Source organism: Phaethon lepturus, unplaced genomic scaffold (assembly GCF_000687285.1).
Source record: "Phaethon lepturus isolate BGI_N335 unplaced genomic scaffold, ASM68728v1 scaffold14297, whole genome shotgun sequence".
Classification (NCBI taxonomy): domain Eukaryota; kingdom Metazoa; phylum Chordata; class Aves; order Phaethontiformes; family Phaethontidae; genus Phaethon; species Phaethon lepturus.
The window spans coordinates 21251-42980 of record NW_010552607.1 but is presented as its reverse complement, the minus strand read 5'-3'; the positions used below and the strand labels follow the sequence as shown (position 1 = coordinate 42980).

General features: G+C 38.1%; 1 protein-coding gene across 1 annotated transcript in view; it reads left to right on the top strand.

Moving 5' to 3' along the window:
• The first annotated feature begins 3880 nt into the window (after positions 1 to 3880).
• ZNF148 (zinc finger protein 148) overlaps positions 3881 to 21730 on the top strand; it is a 31476-nt gene continuing 13626 nt past the window's right edge. Inside the window, exons 1-3 of the mRNA XM_010291274.1 lie at positions 3881 to 3956; positions 7792 to 7795; positions 20853 to 21198. Coding sequence (XP_010289576.1) covers positions 3917 to 3956; positions 7792 to 7795; positions 20853 to 21198 — 390 coding nt within the window. The 5' untranslated portion in view covers positions 3881 to 3916. The remainder of the gene's footprint in view (positions 3957 to 7791; positions 7796 to 20852; positions 21199 to 21730) is intronic.

Here is a 21730-nt window from a genome sequence, read left to right as displayed (position 1 = left end):
GCGGGCAGGCAGCTTGTCCCCCCCGGCCCCGTCCTGCCGGGCAATCGTATTCTCCCGCTGCCCGTGTTTCCATTGTTCCCGGTGTAAGATAGATGAAATGTGCCGACTTGTGAAAATTTATTTCATTTAATTTTGGTTTTTGAATAACCTTCTCCGAGTCTCCTCTCAGCTGCTCGGAGGAAGCTTTTGCAAGGGACCTCTCTCCAGCGTCGGGAGCTGCTGACAAGTGCCAGGCTTGGGCAGGGGGGACCAGGAGGAGTTGAGGAGATACTAGTTGGGCTTTAAACACTTTACTCTTCATCGTCTTTCCTCCCCCAGTTCCTGCCAAACCTCAGCTGGGATGAGTGCAGCAATGTCTGTATTAAGCCGGCTCATTAAAAAGGGAAGACATTTATGTTGCAAGTGTAAATCATCTCTCTGATCACTTCGTTTTCGTAAACTGTTCAGAGGAGCTGTGAGGGCTTTTGCACAATGATAAAAAAAGTAGATATGTAGAATCCGGTGATCACAGCTTTAGTCTTGCTTTGAAAGTCTACCTGGAGCATAACCTACCTCTCTGCCTGCATATATGTGATATTCTGGTCCACGAAGTTTTAGATGGGAGAGATGTCTTATTTCTGATAAGCAACATCTTTGCCGTTGGTACAAGACATATGACAGAGGACTATGGTTTTGCTCTTGAATAGAGTATCAGTTGCTTTGTTTATTTGCTGTACTTATTCACAGATTTCAGTAATACTTTACAAGCTTGCTAGGAATATGTACCTGGGCCTGTCATGCATATCAGATTCCATCCTTGTAAGTGATACAACTTTTGCAGTCATTCTCCATGAGTTTGGTCATGCACGCCTTGTGAAAGAAAGAGGTGGAAAAATAGTGCTAAACCTGTATCAGTTTTTGAAAGCTGTACTCAAAATCCGACTAGATAAACTGACAGGCCAATCTAGACTTAAAATCTATCCTGCTATGTAAAAAGTTTGCATACCTTCAGGCAGTGGTGATTCTTCAGTGATCCGCTTTCCAGCGTTTGGGATTCACGTATGTGTCCAGTGACAGCTGTCATCTGTCTGTGCTGGGAAGCTCCAGAGCTCATGAAGCCTGCTTTCCTGTGGACCTCATGGGATCTGTGGACTTCTGGTACAGGGTACAGTCAGATTTCATAGCAGAGGCAGACCAACCCCCCTCTTGTTGCGGTGATTACGGAAAACGCTACAAAATTAGTTTTTCAATTGCATGATTTCCTGCAAACAGTTGTCATGGCCTTTCTTGGTAAATACTCAGCTGAATGTGTGTACTCAGTTTCCAAAAGTATTGGATGTTTGTGGATGTCTGCATGCCCCTTTTCCCCGGATGTCCATGCAGTTAGTCACTGAGCTGAAGAAAGCTAAAAAAGATGAGGCTGACCTCTTGTAGTTAGCTGCTATGTGCACATGTACTTTTCTGTCTTTGCTCTTCAGCCTAAGGCCTGAGAGAACGCATGTGTACATAATCTATGTTATTGTCCTTCTTGTGCATATGTGTTTAATTTCTACTGTATTGCAAACATATTCTATTTATGGGAAATCCCAAATATAATGGATTATGAAATAAAATCATAAGTAGGTAAGTAGCTACTTGAAGAACCATAATGGTTAAAAAAAATTTGGAAGAAAAATTACACAGAATGTGAAATTATAGCGCAGGCTAAACTGTTCACCTGAAGGAACACATACTTCTGTGATGTTATTATGTAGCTTCTCAAAAGATTTTCCATCTCAGTTTATTGGTATTAGGATTTAAATCTCTGTGGAGTGTGCATGTATTCTAGAGAGAGTTGGTGTTGTAAAACCACTGAGGCTGGAAGTTCTTACTTCTGTCTGAGAACTTCTGTCTACCAATAATGTTAGAACTGAACTATGAGAATACTAAGAATATATTACCCTAGTGAAATATGGTGACAATACATCTAAAAGAGTTTAGGTCACTTCTAAATGGGTTCTTTGCACCACAGGTTCGATAAGGTAAATTTGCAAATAGTGAAGTTCAGGGTGTTGGTTGTTAGCATATGGATTTAGGTAAAATATTTTAAAATTTACTAATGGGGAGGAAGGGTTTGTTGTATTCTAGTATTTTGGGGAAAAGCAGAGTGGGATTGTCTTCTATATCTGCTACTAGAAATTTGTTATGGTTTTTGTGACTAGGATCTTAGTGATCCTTGCCAGAGGAAGACTCAGACAAAGTGTGCTGTTGTCCCATTGTAAATACTACAAATGGAGACCTGTCTGTATGGAGCAGCTTGATGGCGTGGGTTTTAATCTATGAAAACCACTTTAATTATTTAGCATAATTTGGGATTAAGTTTGGTTTAATTTTGTCTCTAATATAAAATAATTTTTCTCTGCGATGTAACAAAAATTAAGTAAGAAATAGTAATGTTGGTACAACTTCTTTGATAAATAAACATACTGCTATTGTTCTGGAGACCCTAAACATGAAACTGAGATGTCCAACTTTCTTGTCCAAACTTAACAATGTCTTTTATATTAAATGAATGGAACAAGGAATGAAAAATAAATGCTATTGGAAATACTTTTTACTTTGAAGACTCTTAAGTGGATCTAACAGAGAAATAGATAAGTTTTATCTAAAAGAAGTACTTTTTGTGCCTTTGCCTGGCATTTTAGTGATAGCTGCCTTCCAAACCAGCATCATTTACGAAGAAATAGATTCAGGCCTTTAGCTTGCAGTCTGATCTGCATAACCAAGTGTTTAAAGACAAATGGAGTCCCACAAAGTCTCCATGGCTGTAAGTAGACATGGGTGTCTGCTTTTACCAGGTTGCAGGACTTATGTGAAGGATCAGTACTGTGACTAACTTGCACTTTAATTTGTTTGGATTTTTTTGGCAAAAATACTTTCGGGCAAATATTTCCTGAAGTACTGAGATTCATGAAATATCTTTTTTCTTTTTTCTTCTTCTTTCTCTTTTCCTTTTTGTCTTTTTATCTTTTTTCTTCTTTTTAATTTTTTCTTTTTTCTTTGTGTACTGGAAACCCCTTGAACTAGTACAGAGTTTATATATTTTACTTACTGTTTTTTAAGAGCTGAGACAGTTATTGACAGGACGTGTCAACAAAATACAGCCATTGGTTATAATATATAGCTATATGCCAAGCACAAACTTCTGTCTAACAGAAGAAAATCCATTCAGGTTTTCATGAGATTTATTTTCATTTACACAAATGCTGTTAGTTACTTTATTTCAGTAATTGCCAGTGAAGTTAAAAACACAATTCCATCTGTTTAGCTCATTAGTACTCTATATACATTTTAAATATACAATTTTTTTCATCATCTGTATAGAACAGAATATTTTATACATCTGCAATAATGCTGTAAACTATGCAAGTGACATTGCTTTAACCTATTTAAGTTACAAATTATCATACAAATTGAAATACAATAACATATGTGAGTATTCCAATATTGTAAGTTATTAAATTGTCTTCCCCTGACTGCATATATAAATATTTTTCATATATCATTCAGATATTCAGCATGTTGGATAAAATATCTGAAAAAATCCATAATATATTCTCACAGAACTTGATTATAAGTGTGTCCTAAGGGGAAATTCGGTGTCTTTTAGAAAGACTGTGGAAAGCACAACATGCAGAAGGGTTAGAATCTCCCAATTACTTCTTCTGTACTGTCAGAATTTTATTTTGGGAGATAATATAGAGGCTTACATTGCTTTTGCTCAGAAGTAATTTTTAGTGTACTCATGATATTATCAGTTTGTTAAATGTATTCAAGGCTACACTATCAAGAGGTAACAGTTCAAATACTGTAATGTAGTTAACATATTACTAATTTATATTACTTCATGTTGTAATTGCACTTTGGAAAACAGCAAGACATAGCTCTTTAATGGAGTATGTGTATTGGCCTGATCCTGCAACGGATATACTCTGCTGGCATATTAGTATTACAGTATCTGCATTTTGTCACAGTTTGTGCAGAAAAAAGGCAGTACTGTCTAATTCTTCCCTTATGACTAGGATGACATTTTTATAAGCGCAGAATTAAACAGTTTGATGATAAAATGAAATCCATGTGGGAAGAAGTTCCAACCTGCAAACAAGCAGTAGGGTGTAATTTATGAACAGCCTATCAAATATAAACTGTCTAGATCTCTTGCACTGGAGGAAAAAAACACACAAACCAAAAATCAAGGTGCCTGTAAAATGTCTGTAAAACAAAATAATTTCTTGATGTAACGCATGATATTACTAATGCATAAAGCTGTAGTGATATCTGTGTAAGTCAGCTCAGATACAAGGCTGATAAGCCTTCTGCTCTAAAATTGTTTCAAATGGTGGCTACATTCATAAGGTAAAAAGATGTTTATTCATGCATTTTTCAACAAGTATCTTAATGTTTTTGTAATAATTTCCCATAAAGTCTGTATTAACTTTGACTACTTATGTACCCTGAAATGGATACAAAAGACATCATTAAAAGAGTTTGCAATGCCACTAACATTGTGACCAGGTCATGTTACCTTAGTGTAAAAGATGAAGTGAGAAATATTGATGCTGGGCAGATTTGACATTGTTCACTAGCAGTGTTTGAGAAAGGGGAAACAAATATCTTTTTACACTCCCTGAATTTTAACCGCTACGTGATTGTCCTGAAAATCTGTTAGATTTCTTTCTTTCAGTTGTTGGGATTAGATTTGAAACAAGAAAGTGGTGATACGCTCCTAAAAGCTATGTGCACATATGTATGTATTATATAAAGCACTTTTAGCAGGTATTTATGATGATCTCTGGCCTAAAGCTCTAGTCATTGAGTATGAGAAATGTTCAGCATAAAGTGAAGTTTATTTTGCCAAACAGTAAGCAGCATGTTACGTGGGTTAGCTGCCTGGGATGTAGTTGTGTTTTGTAGTTTACTGGGAAGGGGCAAGGCAAGTAAGCAACTTCTAAATTCACCGGCTTTCTGCAAGCTTCCTTTGGTAGTGAAAACTAATTAGTCTTGCTTTCAACAAGTGACTGTGTAGTATTGCATTGCAAACATTCTTCAGTTTTGTAAAGGGAGGGGAGAGAGAGCAAAAAGCCAAGAAATGAGTACATTTCACGGGATCCCTGGATGAAGTTTTCGTCCGTAAGCATTGTGACAGTCAGTGTTTCCACACGCAGTGGATGATTTCAGAGTTTTTCAAATAAGAGTACTCTGAAGAAAATAATCATCTCTGTTGCTGACCTCCTGAAGTATGATTCTCCCCTGTTTCTGACCACATACACAGTGGTTCCTGACATAGGTCATTGTTATATGTGAGAAGGATGACAATTGTCAGGCTTTTAAGTCGGGGCATTTGTTGCACTGAGCATTTCTAGATATAACAGTAACTACATAAATAAATTTAAGAACTCTTTTCATTTTGTGTCCTTAAACTTTCTTTTAACAAAGAAGTTTTCCATGAAGGGTTGGTAAACTCAACTAACTCCCTTTTTGCTCAAGTGATCTTACACTTCGTACCTTGAAGAAAATTTTTGTAAGGACCGCAGTAGATCAACTGCAGAGGGAGGTGGTCAATCCTCAGGGTACCAAGATGTGGTACAATTATTTGAGACCACAATTACTTGCAGATTTTCTATAAGTGTCCATGGAATATTGGTTTTCAACTTAGGTTTTGGCCTTATAACCATTTTTATGTTTTTAAATCTAGTGTGAAGGTGCCCTGCATGAATATTGCCTTAGCAATGTCAAACAAAAATGAATCATTCACATGAGAGAAAGACTGCCATCATCCCTCAAGGAGCAAAGCTTTATTAGGCTGCTGTTCTCAGGAGCTTCCTCTGTCACTGGTGAACCTGACAGTTTTCTCTGTGATGAATTTTTGTCTTGAGTCAGCAAAAAGATGCAAAAGTTATGTGATTGTCTCCTGGGGATCGGGAAAGCTTGTATTCTTGGGGGGTATAAGGAAGTAAGGGGAAGTTACTTGGCTTCAATGTGTCTTCTTCCTTGTAGAGATTATGAAATTTTCTTTTTAAATGACTCGTAGAAAATAATTTTTATGTATTTAAAATACATTTTTTATGATCACGGTTTATTTATACGCGACATGAAATTAAGGGATTGGGAAGGGGAATAAAATAGAATTTATAGAAGAGGAGCATGCAGAAGACAATCATGCGGTTGTCATAGTATATTGGTTGAATATGTGGAATAGGTGGCAATTTGTAGACAAAACCAGTAGGCTTGTTGTCTTAATCTGACAGTTAAAAGTAGATCATGCAAAACAGGCATGTTCAGGCTTTTCTGGTGCCTGTTAGGAACCTATACTCAGTGTTACATACATGGTATGGGATCAAATACAAGGCAGCTTTAAGTGTGAGTTTACTGTCACTTTTCAAGGAACAGCAATGTAAAAGTACAAACTGACAGAAAACCTTAGTCTCTCAATTCTTTGCATGACCTTGGAGTTTACTGTCTAGTGAGTCTGTATGTCGCCCCTGGCTTACATGCCTTATAAGTCACAAGACAGGCGTGGGGCTTTTCACAGTTGTGATGGTGATCAGAGAAAGCATGGGATTTGTTGTAGCTACATGTTACATGCCTCAAATTTGCTGTAATTGGGCAACTCTTAATTTCCTATCTTTGGTTGGGCACAAATTCAGCAAAGCAGTCTCAGCTCTGGTGCTTGCATCTTGGGTGCCTGAAGTGGTTGCTCTCTTACCTATGGGACACATCTGTGCCTTGAGGGAACCTACGTGAGAGCAGCTGCATCAGCTGGTTGAGGGCTTGAGGACTTGAGACTCTTAACATGGTTGGATGAAAAAATAGTATCTGGAAAGCAGTCCATAAACACAGGACATGCTGGGTTTTTCTTTTACCAGACTCCTGTAAGAATATTTTCTTACTTTACAAATTGGTTTCCTGCTTACTTAGTAATATGGGTTGTATTGAATATATTTCACTAAGAGTTGGCTTCATCATGAAGTTATTTGACTATGGGTTCTGAGAAATTTCAGACCTATTTGGGATGGTAGCTCTTAATTGTTGGCCTGTGAGTTAATGGCATCAAGAACCCTCAAGATTTTTGTTCCTAATAATTATAGGACTTATTATAAACATGAATCATATCTTTTGATCAATCTGAATTTCTGTTTTAGTGTATTCTAGCACTTAATTAGCAAGAAATAGCTGCAGGGTACCAAAGTCATTGAGGTAGAATCCAATTTCCACGATCTTTTTATTCAAGAGGCCACAATCCTGAGAAGCCTTGAGTTTTATTTTTTGGATTATTTTCAATGTTAGTTAATGGGCCAAGATATCTATGTTGTTATTGCTCTCATAAAATGTCTCCTAGACATCTCGTGTTTTGGCTTGCCTTGATCTGAAAATGGGCTTAAGTGTTTTAAAATTGTTTGAGAAATGTAAAACTATAATGAGGAGTAATCACCTCGGGGTATGTGATAGAAGTCAGCAGGATTCCTTGTTCGTACCATTCTCAGAGTATCAGGGTGAAGAGTTACCTGGAAGTTCTTGCTGGGGTTGTGGGTAGTCTTTTGAAGCGAATATGCTGCAGAAGCACACTGGATTCAGTAGTTACTTGATTTGACTTTTTTTCCTTTGGAGTGAGGATCAGCCAGATTAAAAGAGGCTGACTTACAATTCTGGAATTTTATGTAAGCGGGATAGGAATAGTTTGTAGTTGATTTAATCTGACCACAAATGTTGGTTATCAGTAGGGAGGTGGTGGGTTTGTTGCAACAACGTGGGAGAAAAATCCTAACTGTACAGACGTGTACTCTTAAAAACTTCTTTGTTGTCTTGGCAAATTTACATGGTCTGTAGCATGAGTGTGTTCCAAGGGGGGTTTTGAGAAAGTGACCTAGTTGTTCACTTCCATGAATTTAGAGTTTATTTCTACTCCTTCACTCTCTGGCTGATTTCATACTGTCTTTAAATACTAATGTGTCTGTTTATGTGCTGACTGTTCTGCTTATCCTTGATGAAGGTGCTGGATACTGTTGTGATGCTTTTGTAACAGCCCCGATTCCACTGATGAAAATTGCTCCTTGGTTCCCAGTTCATAATTGGTTAAATACTTTGAAGAACAGTGATAGATTGGTTTTTTTTTTTTTTTTGTGTGTGTGTGTGGTTTTTTTTTTTTTTTTTTTGTTCACTGTTGGTCAGTGGTTTCCCTAATGGAACATCACAAGATGCTCTGCTCTGTTTTTCATCATGCATTAAAGGAAAGAAAGGGCTACCACCAGAACATACTGTCCCAGATGCTGCTTCTAATGATACCTAAATCATTGTCAGTTCACTGTTTTTATATTGTGATATAGCTGCCATCTCTGAAGGGTCCAAACACCTTAAGGAATTGCGTTTTGCATTATGATTAGTAACTGTCACCTGTGGTTCTCTTTGTTTTCTCAGGGGATTATTATATGGGCTTATTTTTTCCATTGACTGTGTTATATGTATGTTGCATTGTGTTTATGTTAACAAAAGTGAAGTAGATAAACTACTTCAATCACAGGAATAAGCTTATTTTCTATGTTTCATGTTTGGTTTAATATTTTTTTAGTTGCTGAGTGTATTAGTCTTGTGGAATAGGTCCCTGAAAGGCCTTTATTTTTATTTTAACTAGAGTAGACTTACGGTGTTTAGGGAGTGGAGTGGAGCAGTCAGCCAAGATCTTGCATCTTTGAGCTTTTAGGAAGGGCTCTTTCAGATATTCTGGCCCAGACCACTGGTGGCTTTGAAGGCTGGCCACTGAAGGTAACACTGGTGTTTGAAAAACAATACGGAAAGCATAGGATTTGCTTGGTCTGCCTGCAGTGAATCTTTTACTAGAGAGGTATTAATTCTTTCATGTTTCGCACTAATTGGATTTTTTTGAGGTTACTGTTCCATGTGTAGGTGATGGGTATGTTTGAAGCGCAGATGAAATGCAATAAATATCCATTAAAAGTGAAGTTACGCTGGGGTATGTTACTGCCTCCTCAGCAGGTTTAAATGCGAAAATGTTCCTTGACAGTACCACCATGCTCTACAGAGAGCCAAAGATATTTCTCAGAACTTGTTTCAAGATGTTAGACAGAATGTAATCTTACCCTGTACCAAGCTTACTGTAACGAAGTTAGGGAAGAAATGTGTTCTTAGTGCATGCTAGTGTCCTAGAATTGAAATTGCAATTTAGGAGAATGGTTCCTATATTTTAAAACACTTGCATTGCCCTCACAGCCCGAGAGACCATGTTGAAATAATACTTTCAAATATTGAAGTAAGATCTAGAAGTATTGCCTGTGCTCTGTAAGATCTGTTTTGTGTCCGTTATTTATGACCTTCTCACCTATGGTTTAGGTTACTGTTGGTATTTTCCTGAAAGTTTTCCTTATGCTGCCATGTATGTAAATGAGGGATGTCTTTCAGAATCTTGAGACAGCTTTCACTGCTAACTTCATGGTTCTTCGATCAAAACCTTCTTGATTGTACTTGACTAGCTTGTTGTCTGTGGTGGGTTGACCCTGGCCGGACACCATATTCATATATGAATATGAATATTTCATATTCTCACTCCTCTCTCCAGCTGCAAATGCTGCCGGGTTTTTTTTCCCCTTTTAACTCTGTTATCCTAGAGGTGCTACCACCATTGCTGATGGGCTTGGTCTTGGCCAGTGGTGGGTCCATCTTGGAGCCAGCTGGTGTTGGCTCTGTCAGATGCAGGTGAAGCTTCTAGCAGCTTCTCACAGAAGCCACCCCTGCAACCACCCTGCTACCAAAACCTTGCCACGCAAGCCCAATGCATTGTCCAATGTCGTTTAGCCTATGTGGATGTATTAAGTAATTAGCTTCAACTTTTCTGTAATTACTATTTTTCTTTAATGCATGCAGATGGCCTTTTAGAAAACAGTGAAGCTGAAGTAAAGATATTACAGGCAAGGAAAGCATGCTCTTAAAAGAACTGTTTTAGATATAAGTTAAGCACGCAAACATTAAAATTGCAGCATTGAGCTTTACCTATGCCACCTTAATTTTACCATCACTATATTGTGTACATCACTATATTACTAATAAACTGTACCTTAACATTATATGGTAGTCTTTTGTGATACATGAAAGACAGAAGCCCCTACCTTTTTGATTGTACAAGATACATGCTGCTCATTGAATAAGCAGCTGCTCTGTAATTTGCTTTCTTCTCATTGCATAACGTGTGTTCTTGTACTGTGCTCTGCTTAATCCTGCTCTGAAGGCAGAATGAATATATTTCTTTGTGAAATTTCTGTAACAGTTATCAGTAGGCTTGTGAGGCCCTCATAGATAGTGCCTACTACTCCCTTCACACCTAAATCCTAGGTAGGTCATTGCCCCTGTTTGGGAGACAAGGAAGTGGAAATATGGGGCGGGAAATGATTTGCTGAGGTAACAGATTTGCCCAACAGCAGTGGCAGAGCTGAGAAAAGAAGCCAAATTTCTTACAGTTCTGTTGCAACATCATAGTGGTAACCAGTGTTTCTCTCTTCAGTCTTACTGTCACACTTATCTTTTCTTGATGACAGTCCTACATCTGTGTGGGACATCACATTCCTTTAGTGATTCTCCACCAAAGTGGCACTCTGTGCTAGCTGGAAACCTACTGATTGGTCTTGCTTTCTGGTCAGTGATTAGGTCCCAGGAGAGACCAGACCCATTTCGCCCATCATCTCCAAGCAGTTACCTGAGTAACTGATGCAGGCTTATCTTTCCATTTTACATGTGCCATCTTGTCCTCTCAGGAGCTGTGCTGGCCACAGGAACAAGAGCACTGTAAACTGATTAATTCACCCTTGTGACCTATATTGAACATTGCTTATTCTTAACAAGTATTTCACTAAGCCTCAGGGAAAGGAAGTGGACACTTCTTATTTTATGGTTGGAGAATTGATGCCTGGGAGTAAGATGAAAATGTGGATGTCCATTGAACTCTTAGAGATTTTTGTGTGTGGTTTTTTTTTTTTTTAAAGAATATATAGCATTGCATCCATCTTTGTATTTTCAATGTATTGCTGTCATTGATTTAGTCGCAGCCTTCAGTACTCAGCATTTAGGGTAAATCTGACCCAAATGTGTCAGGGTAAGCACCCAGAAAATGAGGGAAGTATAATTATTGATCACCTATTCTTAAAAAAAAGTTTGGTAGAAGTGGCTTGTGTAGACTTGTGTAAGATCTCTGGCAGGATCAAGAATAGGATCCTATTTTGCAAGATAGCATTTAACTGCTTAAATGGTCGTGACTTTCTTTTCCTGCTCGTTGTGTCTCATTTACATGCGTTTCAGCCCTTGGCAACAAATGGAGCAAGGATATTATAAACTATCTCACTAGCTTTGCCTATTCTATGGAGCAGTTCCATCCAGTGTGCTGAAGGAAATGGTGCTTTTAGAAAAAGATATATACACACATATTTATATATATAATCTTTTAATTAAAAAAAATAAAAATCACTGTGTCAATAGGCTAGAGAGGTGAATTATGATGAACCAAGGTATCTTAGTTGTGGTAGTCCCTGAAACCTCTGTATGTTTGCATACAACTTTCAACTTTGGAGGCAACTTCTTATATTCTCCCAGGACTTTTAGTGTGTAATGTTTTAAGGATTTTTAAAAAGCAATCTGGAAAGAAACACCAGAAATTCTGTCATACATGCGTTTATACAGACCTTTGCTATTTGGGCCAGTAGAGTAGCTGATAGCAACAGCAGGTTGTTGTCTTCTGTAAAACAGTGCTAGCATAGTGCTAGTGATGAGAAGAGATGCCTCACAGATACTTGCAGATAATAGAGGAGTGGTGAGACCAAAGGAATTTAAGGGCTTGTCAAAACAACAAAAAAAAGACAGTTTTTAAGAAGCAATATATTTTTCTTTTCCGTTTATTTTCAAGGTGAAATTATATGAGATGGGCTGAGAGACTGTGAATGCTGAACAGGGAAGGGCACTTCCACTTCCACACACACTTGTGTTTTGAACTGCTTCTGATACACCGTCTTTATGGTAAATCCATTCAGTGAGTTAACTTGGCAGAAAATTAATAACGTAAAAAAATAAAAAAATTGCCAGGCTGGTTGAGTGTATAAACCAGTATGTATTTATATGAGCATCAGAGTAGACACAAAAGGTAGGGTGAAATCTCACAGTTAGGAGGAGGGAGCAGGATTTCCCATTTCCATGACAGCAGTTAGATTGGCTCAGCTTTGTCATGTAACTGTACTGTTGCCAAAATCAAATGAAAAAACATTTGATACATTATCTGGAATATTTTTACAAAGATTCAGGTTGAGGCATGCATGCAATACATGAAATTTCACAAAATTTTAACCAGTTGCACTGAAGTTATAAACTACTAAAAGTACTTAGAAGATGCTGGCTAGCCTTAGTTATGTGTAGTGCTTTCTTTCCTGCATATAAATTTAATCGGAAGTCTCCGGAGTGAGCACTTTTGAGTGCCTGAGTTTCATAGTGGAAGGGCAGGAATTCTGTATTGTTATTTTGGGGTTAGCTGGACAGTGGTAGAAATTCCCATATAAATTCTCAAAATAGCTATTTTCTGGTAGTTTATAATTTAGTGCCACAAAATCAGTGGCCCTTTTTTTCCAGATAAAAAGTAACATTGCCTATGACTTTTTAAAAATATTTCAAGTATGTTGCTGCACTGGTGACATCCCTGTAGATTTTGACATGTAACTGTGGCTTCCAGTGTGCATGTTTGATATTAGAGTATGGTTATGCTCGTGATGATCTAATACTGATTTGAAGCAAGGTGGCAAAGATTTTCACGCATGGATAATTTTATGCACAATAAGTAGATTTTCTGTGAGTAATCCTGCTGATTGTAATAGGACTATTCACAGCTCAGTATGAGTGTAAATCTTTGTGGGATCAGGCCCTGTACTGGCACGTGTTCAGCAACATGGAGTGTTTAGAAATAAATGTGCAACAAGACTTAAGAGTGTTTGCATCATATGTTACATTTTAGAATGTGTTAATTTTATGATCTGTGAACCTTTTCACAATGATCTATGTTTGATTACTTTCTTTTTGCAAGTCAACACTTTTTAATTAATTCTTGCAAACATTTGTGTGTTAATTTCAAAATCTTTCTTTTAGCTATGACTTATTTTTTGAGTAGGGAGAAAAGACAATTTTATTTAATGTTCTTTATTTAGAACCATTAAGTAGGGTATCATTTTTTACTTTCTGGGTTTCTGCAGCATGTTTAAAATGGAACTTTTGATAGTGTGAAAGCTAGCTGTGTTTCCTTTTATATTGGACTATATCCATATTTTAATGGTGCAAATAAACGTATTTTCTGATGTGAAAACATTCAACATGTTCTGTGGTCTGATAGGGTTTTTAAGTGGATGTTAGGAACCTGTCAAGTTCTAATTTTTTTTTCTTTTGGAGCAGATTGCATTGATGGCTGTTTTATTCATGGTAATGCTGAAACATAAGTAGTTTTAAATATGCTATTAGGCCATGTTGCTATCTTTTTCTTCATTAGCATTGGCAATTGCAGAATTATTTGTGAATTTTATACTTCCTTTTAGGAGGCGTTGAGAATGTAGATACACGCTTTTCCCCGGATCTAAATTTGGCATAGCTGTTAGGTATGTCTGCGTGGCAGCTGTAACTTGTTCATCTGTGTGTGTACGTTGCATTTGTGGAGCAGTTTCACAACAAGCTTTAATCTAATCTAACTGCTGACTGCTGCTGAAGGAAGCAGCCCTTTTCCCTCCTCCCTGCTTCTTCACTTGTCTATCTCCTGTGCAGCCTGCCTGCACAGTCCTACTGATCCAAAGGAAAGCTAATGGCCTCCCTGGTGGGTAGGTTTTGTCCAGCTCCCTAGTTGCACAATGCTGTGCTCAGCCCAGTGAAAGCAACAAGAAGGTCTAACTGGGGGAGAGGTGCACTACTGCGGTGGGCAGGTAGCTCATGTATCAGGTTGTTTCTTGCAGCTGTATCATTGAGAGTTGGGCTGACTTTTTCTAAATAAGAAAACACACCAAATGTCTAATTGGAATGGCCTTTTGGTTGTTTGTTTCCCTATCTGAATGTCATAATGGATTTATTCTAATCTTCACTTTATGATAGAAGGATGTGAACCTCTTTTGGCATGGTAACAATCTAGTGAGTGGGGTCTCAGTTATAGTTGCTTTTTATAGGAATTTGTCTACTTAGACAGTTTTTATTAGCAGTGCCAGTAAAACTGCTCTGATTATATAATGATTGGCTTTTTTTATTTAGCCTAAACCTTTCCAAAGTGAATTATGCTAAGTAGGGAAGGGGAAAAAAAAAACCCGATTCTGTGCTGGAATAAGAATGTTCTCTTAGGTACTTTTGTAGATTTATATTCATTTAAGTTTACAGTTTAGCACAAATTGTAGTATGACCATAGAGATGAGCCCTAAGAAGCAAAATATGCTTACGGGTTTCCATGGATTGCCATTTAAAAAGTTTATTGTACGTACATTTTACACTAGTAGCCTTTATACAGTTTATTGTTTGGGCCCAGCATGCACTCATTCTTCCAAAGGCTGTTGTGGAAGAAAGGCTCTGGTAGGAATGTGCCGAGGTACATATTCGGTAGTTTCAGGTATTTGTTCCTTAGGAAGTTTGCCTTGCCTTACCTTAAACAAAAATACAATTCCAAAAATGTGGAACTCAAATAATGTCATCGGGCTACTTCCAGTGTAAGGTTATCCTGAAACCATTTAATACCTTGAATTGAGCTCAGTCTCAGCTTTTGTGAGGGGAATCTCAGAGGTAGATGTTTGTGTCAGAATGGTATTGAGTTGCTAAAGGCGTGTTAGAATTGCTGTTGTGCATCCAGGCTGTGGTGTTTGGGTTGCTGAATCTTAGAAAATACTGTCAAAGGGAGCATATTGCTATATATGGAAGTAATATTTCTATCTTAAGTTTTTCTTAGAATCCTTCAGAAGGACCTAAGATTTAACCCAGAAAAATAATTAAATTTTAACAAACTTTATTTTTCTGTCTCCCTCAGCATTCTTTCATTCTATTTTGCCTTGGAAAAACAGGGGGAAGTTAATACAGGAAAGAAATGGGAGTGGGATGTAGATACAGAAAATAGCAAATCCTGCTTTTTAATGCTTAAAAAAAAAAAGTAGAAGTCTTAAAACAACAAAGGCTGGCAGGAAATTGTTTACAAATAGAAAAAGTCCATCTTAAAAAAAGAGCAAAAACATTAAATTAGTTCTGTTCTAGAAATAGATATTAAAATGCAGATAACTTTCATATTTTGTCTGTTATTAATCCTTAAGTATATATATTTTTTTAATCTCTCAAATAATCTTTAAATCCTAACTACAGAAACTCAATACAGGACAGCACGTATGGATTTTATTTTTAAAGTGAACCCACTTAGTGTCCCTGGGTACTTGCTCGTTAAATTAAATAATGCTTTACGGCTTGCTTTAGAAAAGAAGGGAGAAGACAGAATAACCCTTACCCACCATCAGTCGAAGTGGAGAAAAAGAGCTGGACCATGTGTTGTACTCTGGTAGCTAACAAGTTTTGCCACTTTCCTTCAGGGTCTCTGTTCAGCTTTACTTCATAGAAGCCACCATCCCAGCAGACTTTTTAAAATCTATTAATGTTTTCTTTTGATTGTATTTTAATTTTTGATTCTGAATTAGAAAGGTCGTCATACTGTTCATTTAGTAGGGTTTTGTTTAAATGGCTGTTTCTTTAATTAGGAATATTGTCTTTACCACTCAGCTCTCCAACTTACTGCACCACTAATCTTTGGAAAAACTGATGTCAGGGTTACTGAAATGAATAGTTCTAAAGTACTGCCGTAGGGTTTGGCGTAGCAGCAGTTTTTTGAAGCAACATGGTTCACTAGCTGTGGATGTTCTGCAGGCAGCAGTGGAGCACTGCATGAAGAGAGAAGGTGCCGGGATAATCTGGGAGACCTTGTTCTGTGCAGACCCTCCCCTTCCCCTTTCTCCTCCCCCAGAATGTGTGCACACCCAGCTAGCTCTGCCTGTAGACGTCTTGTGTGAAATGCTTTGCATAGACTAAAGGTTTGGAGAACGTCTACCAAGCAAAATAGATACTTTAAAGGTTTTGTTGACAGCTCTTTTTCTGTCAGTGTATAGAGAAACTATATATTCAAAGAAAAATCATATGATTATTTGGTGAAACTTAATAGTAAGTCCTGAAATTCCATGGAAAATGTCTCTGCAATAAGGGTAACAATGTTTTATGCCAAGGAATGTGCTAGTATATGTTAGTATGTGGTTTGTATTATTGTAGCTCCCCTCAAGATAATCTCAAAATAAGTTGATCTTTATTTTATAGATGCATCTTGCACTTAAAATATTTGTTTAATCTTTGCAGGCTTGGTAAAGTGAGCTTGTCTGACTGCTTTTAACTTAGATTTCCTTTAAATTTACACTCATTCTTCCAAGAACACTTCTCATCTTCAATTTAAATGATAGGATTCCTTTTATGTGAGCCAAAAGGTGTCAGTTGATGAATTACATGTGTTTTACTGCAGTGGTTGCAATTGGGATACTTCTTGTTTGACTTAATAGCTTATTTTTGTTTGTGGTTCTTCAGTTTAAAACAGTACCTGCGTGTCTTATAACTTACATTGTGTGTCATCACAGCCTAACACTATGAGTTCTCATTTTTTTTTTTTTTATGAAAAGCCAGATGTTTGAAAGCCTGATTTAATAAGCAGTACACTCACTGTACCAAGTTGTGATATGACTCAAGTTCATGACTGGAAAACAACTTGAATGCTTTCGGTTGCATGACTCTACTAAGCCTACTAGACAGGGTGAGAAAGAAAAAGTTTCCGTATCCTTGGCAATTGAGAGAACTAACAAGACCAATAAATACCAGTACACTGCTAGCCTGTCTTCTGGGCAGCTGCCCTATCTCGCCAGCTGTCCTAAGATTCTGCCTGTCACGAGTCTTCCCGCCTCTGTTGCTGAGAGTAGCAGGCTCTTCTGCACTCTTGAACACTCAGGCTCTCTATTTGCATTTGCCTGCCTACCTTCCTGCCAGGAAATAGCTTTAAATCCAGGATTTCCTCAATTCATACCTAATTTCAGGGTGATATGGCAGTATCCGCCATGTGGAACAACCTTCTGTGCTGTTTTTGTCAGTGGCTTGAGCAGACACATGAGGGCCACCGTGTTCTCACACTTGACACTGTTTGTTCTCCCATGAATGCATTTCATCATCTTGAGTTCTTGTATTCCAGTACCTGTCCATGTAATTCCTCTAGATTCGTTGGAATTTGCAATGAGCTTATGTTGTCATATATCTGTACTGTGGAAAAAAAGCATAGTGAATGACATGTATGAGATGTACCCTGAGTATGGATTAACTTGGGAGAAAGGCTGAAATGAATAAATATATCTGCTTGTTTTTCTTCAGTCTATCTTTCAAACTACATATTTAAAATGCCCTGCCTAAGAAACCAGTCTCAGCCTTACATTTTTTGTGCCATCTCTTATCAAATAATGGCACCATGGGAGACAGATTCTTAAGAACTTCAGTTCCTTCTCACATTTCTTACTTGGCACAGGATATTCCATACTGATAAAGTGATAAATTAATCCTCATTTTCTTCTTTTAGGATCACTAAGGTCTGTTGTTGCAAGATCTCTCTGGGAGATCTACATTGGTGGAAAAAATACAGCCTTAGTGCTGTGCCAGGTTTTTTGTTTGTTTGCTTGTTTTTTTTATTGCTGAGAAACTATCAGTATAGTTTCCTGGTTACCTCCAAAAAGTACTTCATGGATTGTACAATGTCTGCAGGTAGCTGTGTGGCATACCGGACATGTATTTTCCCTTGAAGACACGTGAAATCTCATTCTCTTACTGTAAAGTGCATTAACTTGGGAGTAAACCTGTCACCTAGCACTACCCAAGCTCACTCAAGGCATTAAGGAATTGTTGTCTGTATTTGAAGACAGATGCTGTGAAAATCAAGAGTAAGATTGCAAACTTCTTTGTTAGAATTGCAGAAGAACAAAAAAGGACAAATTGCAAGCATAAACATTCTGAATAGAAATTTCCCCATGTTCTCCTCCTGTCACAGGCTTTTTTGGTCCCTAGAATGTTCTTTTTATGTAGGAAAAACATTAAAAATTTTTATGACATTGTCCTGTATAAACAGATTTGGCTTGGTGACTCTGTCCTCCTGACTTCCAGCAGAGGAGGGCTGACTAAAAAAAAATAATCTAATTGACTGAAAAGGTTCTTTCTTTGGTGTGCCTCTTGAATATTTGAAACTCAGAGAAGTGAAACGATCCTGTCTGCCCACCTTTCTGTGATACATTCAGAAATTTAGAGCCTCTCATGATAGAGAATAGGGACAAATCCTCTTTCATTTTTTAGTTATACGATGTGAGTTGCTACCGGAAGGTGTTAATGGACTTTTTTTTTTTTTTTTTCATTTGTTGGGGTCTGTGGTCGCTTGATTTGTTTCTTCATTTGTTTGTGGGTTGTTTTTTTTTTTTAAGAAATTGAGTGAATTTTACTTCTAGCAGGTTAAAAACTAATAGTGATATTTGAAACAAAGTATAATGTAGAAAAACTTTGAGATCTTTTCCAGCTGTTTCTGCTGGTGGCTTGCGTTCCTACCAAGTACTGTAGTTATCTCACCTGAAGAAAGACCACTATTTATTTTGTAAATGCAGTGTAGTTTGGCATAAACAAACCTTCACAAATGTTTAAGACACATTGAGAAATTTCAAGAGATTTTTCTGTGAAGAAAATTATTTGGAAAGCAATCAAATGGATCAAACTAAAAATTGAAACTTAAACATTTCATGTACATTTGTTTGAGCCAGTCTTTTTGCACGTTGGCAGGCTGTTAAACTGGCAGGGACTTGCACTGATGCAGTTCTGCAGGGTGATGGCCCTGCCAATTCTAGGCAGAGACCTTATTTCTTTGGTTATGAGTTGTCATTGAGAGCTGCAGGGAAAAAAGCATAGCCTCTGACTTAAAACTTGAATGGAGATGGAGCCTTTCACCATACTGCACTCTTTAGGGGGACAGAATTTGAAGCTGATGACTAGCAATATAGCAACATCACATTTATATCATAATTCTGAATGCATCAAAATCAAAGGTGCTGACATTATCATAATATTCCCCAAGGTACCCATCTTGTACTTTGGCTAGGCCTGCTGTGTGTTGTCCAACTCCACTGTACCTCTGCTCCCATCCCAGTGTCTGCTGTAGCCTTTGTTTAGCCTTTACCCTCCAGCTGTGGGGACATAGAGGGATGGAAGAAGAATGTCTGTCTGTCTGTCTGAAGGAGTAGACCAGAGCACTGTGAAATTGTTAGGAGTTACGGGTCTGGGGAATTGGGTGAAGGAGGCTGACTGCTCTAACTGGACATCCAGTATGCCAAGGAGAAGACGACTCTTAGGACTGTCTTGCATACATATATAATAATAAGTAGAATAAGAAGATGCTTGCCACTTCCAGCTTTACAAAAGCCTGCCACCCTATGTTAAAAACCTGTGTCATGTTTGTCATGTCAAGTATGTTATGACACTTGTTGGAATATTATGATTTTGTATCTATCTGTGTACCATCAGTCAATGTAATGGTATTGCTATGCATGACTGGAATTCGTATTTCCTGACTAATGCTCCTGCTTAGTGGGTGTGAAAGTGAATGCCTTTTTTATAAACAGATTTGACCTCTCTATAGTCTTTATTTGACATATGCCTTTGGCCAGAAGGTTGTGTTTTCATAGAATAGTTTGGGTTGGAAGGGACATTTAAAGGCCATCTAGTCCAACCCTCCTGCCATCAGCAGGGACATCTGCAACCAGATCAGGTTGCTCAGAGCCCCGTCCAGCCTGGCCTGGAATGTTTCCAGGGATGGGGCATCTACCGCCTCTCTGGGCAACCTGTGCCAGGGTTTCACCTCCCTCATTGGGAAAAATTTCTTCCTTATCTCTAGTCTATATCTACCCTCTTTCAGTTTAAAACCTCTACCCCTTGTCCTATTGCTACAGGCCCTGGTAGAAAGTCTGTCCCCATCTTTCTTACAAGCGCCCTTTAAGTCCTGGCCGGCTGCATTAAGGTCTCCCTGGAGCCTCTCTTCTCCAGGCTGAACAACCTCACAGCAGAGCTGTTCCATCCCTCTGATCATTTTTGTGGCATCCTCTGGACCCTCTCCAACAAGTCTGTGTCTTTCCTGTGCTGAGGGCTCCAGAGCTGGACGCAGCACCGCATGGGGGGGTCTCACCAGAGCAGAGCAGAGAGGCGGAATCCCCTCCCTTGCCCTGCTGGCCACACTGCTTTGGGTGCAGCCCAGTTTTCACTTACTTGCGGATAATAAGATGTTCCAGCAGCTACAGTATGCCCTGGGGTAGCAGCGCTGAAAGGGCACTTAAAGAACAAGGAAGTAGGGAGAACAGGACCAATATGAAAGAGGCATTTGTAACAGACAGTCAAAACAGAAAAAGGGAACAGAATAAAAAGGGCACACGGGAGAAAAAAAAGAGTTTTCTAAGGAATGGGAAGGAGGAATTAGCTATCATTTAATTACCAGAATTTTGCCAGTAATCAGAAGGCACTTTGATTTGAAACTTTCGATTTGAAAGTGTTCAATTGTGTACACATGCACATGTATGAAAGAAGAATCTTTTCATGTTGAACCACAATAGCCAACATTTTGCTTTTATTTGTGTATCAGTTTTAGGAGGGCATGTGTGTATGTTAAGTACTGACAGTTCTTATAAAATGTTTTTAAGTAAAAAATTTTAAGCAAGAGCACCATTTGTAGATGTTTACTATTAAAACTTTCTTTGTAGGTTATTGCACTTAAGAATGAACATTGAAGACAAGCTGGGAGGATTATTTCTTAAATGTGGTGGCATAGACCAAATGCAGTCATCCAGGGCTATGGTAGGGATGGGTGCAGTATCCGACCAGTCTGGAGTATCGGGAGATCGGCAAGAGGCAGTGCTTCAAGATCGGACTATGGCGCACCAAGAAATTCTAGCAACAGACGAAGTGTTACAGGAAAGTGAACTTCGACAGCAAGAGATGATTTCACATGATGAACTCATGGTCCATGAGGAGACGGTAAAAAATGATGATGACATGGATACGCAGGATAGACTTCCTCAAGGGCTGCAGTATGCCGTTAATGTCCCTGTAAGCAATTTCTTTGTGAAATATTGGAGGAATTACTAGGAAGCTTGATCTGGTAGTGTAATCCTACTCTGGCAAGAATCTATTAATTGCTTGTTTGGATTTTGATTATCAAAATATTTATGAATGGATGCTATTTATGAATATGTCATTTGTCTCTGGCTGTGGATAAATTTTGCCAATTAAGTATAATCTTTAAGTATCTGTTTTATAAATATTTTATAAGCAGGCTGCTACCATAGAATTAATGCGTTAAAATGTGCTCTTTAAAATATATTTAATGTTCAAGGGTAACTACAAACCAGAATAAATAGCGTTATTAAAAGGTGCATACTGTTTATGCTGTTCGTAGTACTATTTAGTTTCTTTTGCTATAGGAAGCATCTTGTATGTTTTCAAAGTATGTGGACGCTTAGCAATTGCATTCACACTGCAGGTTGGACTGTGACACTTCATACATGACCATAAATATGCCCCTCCTCGATATCTCATAGAAGGTGTACCTCAGCTTTCCCAGAGAGAGTATAGATGACTT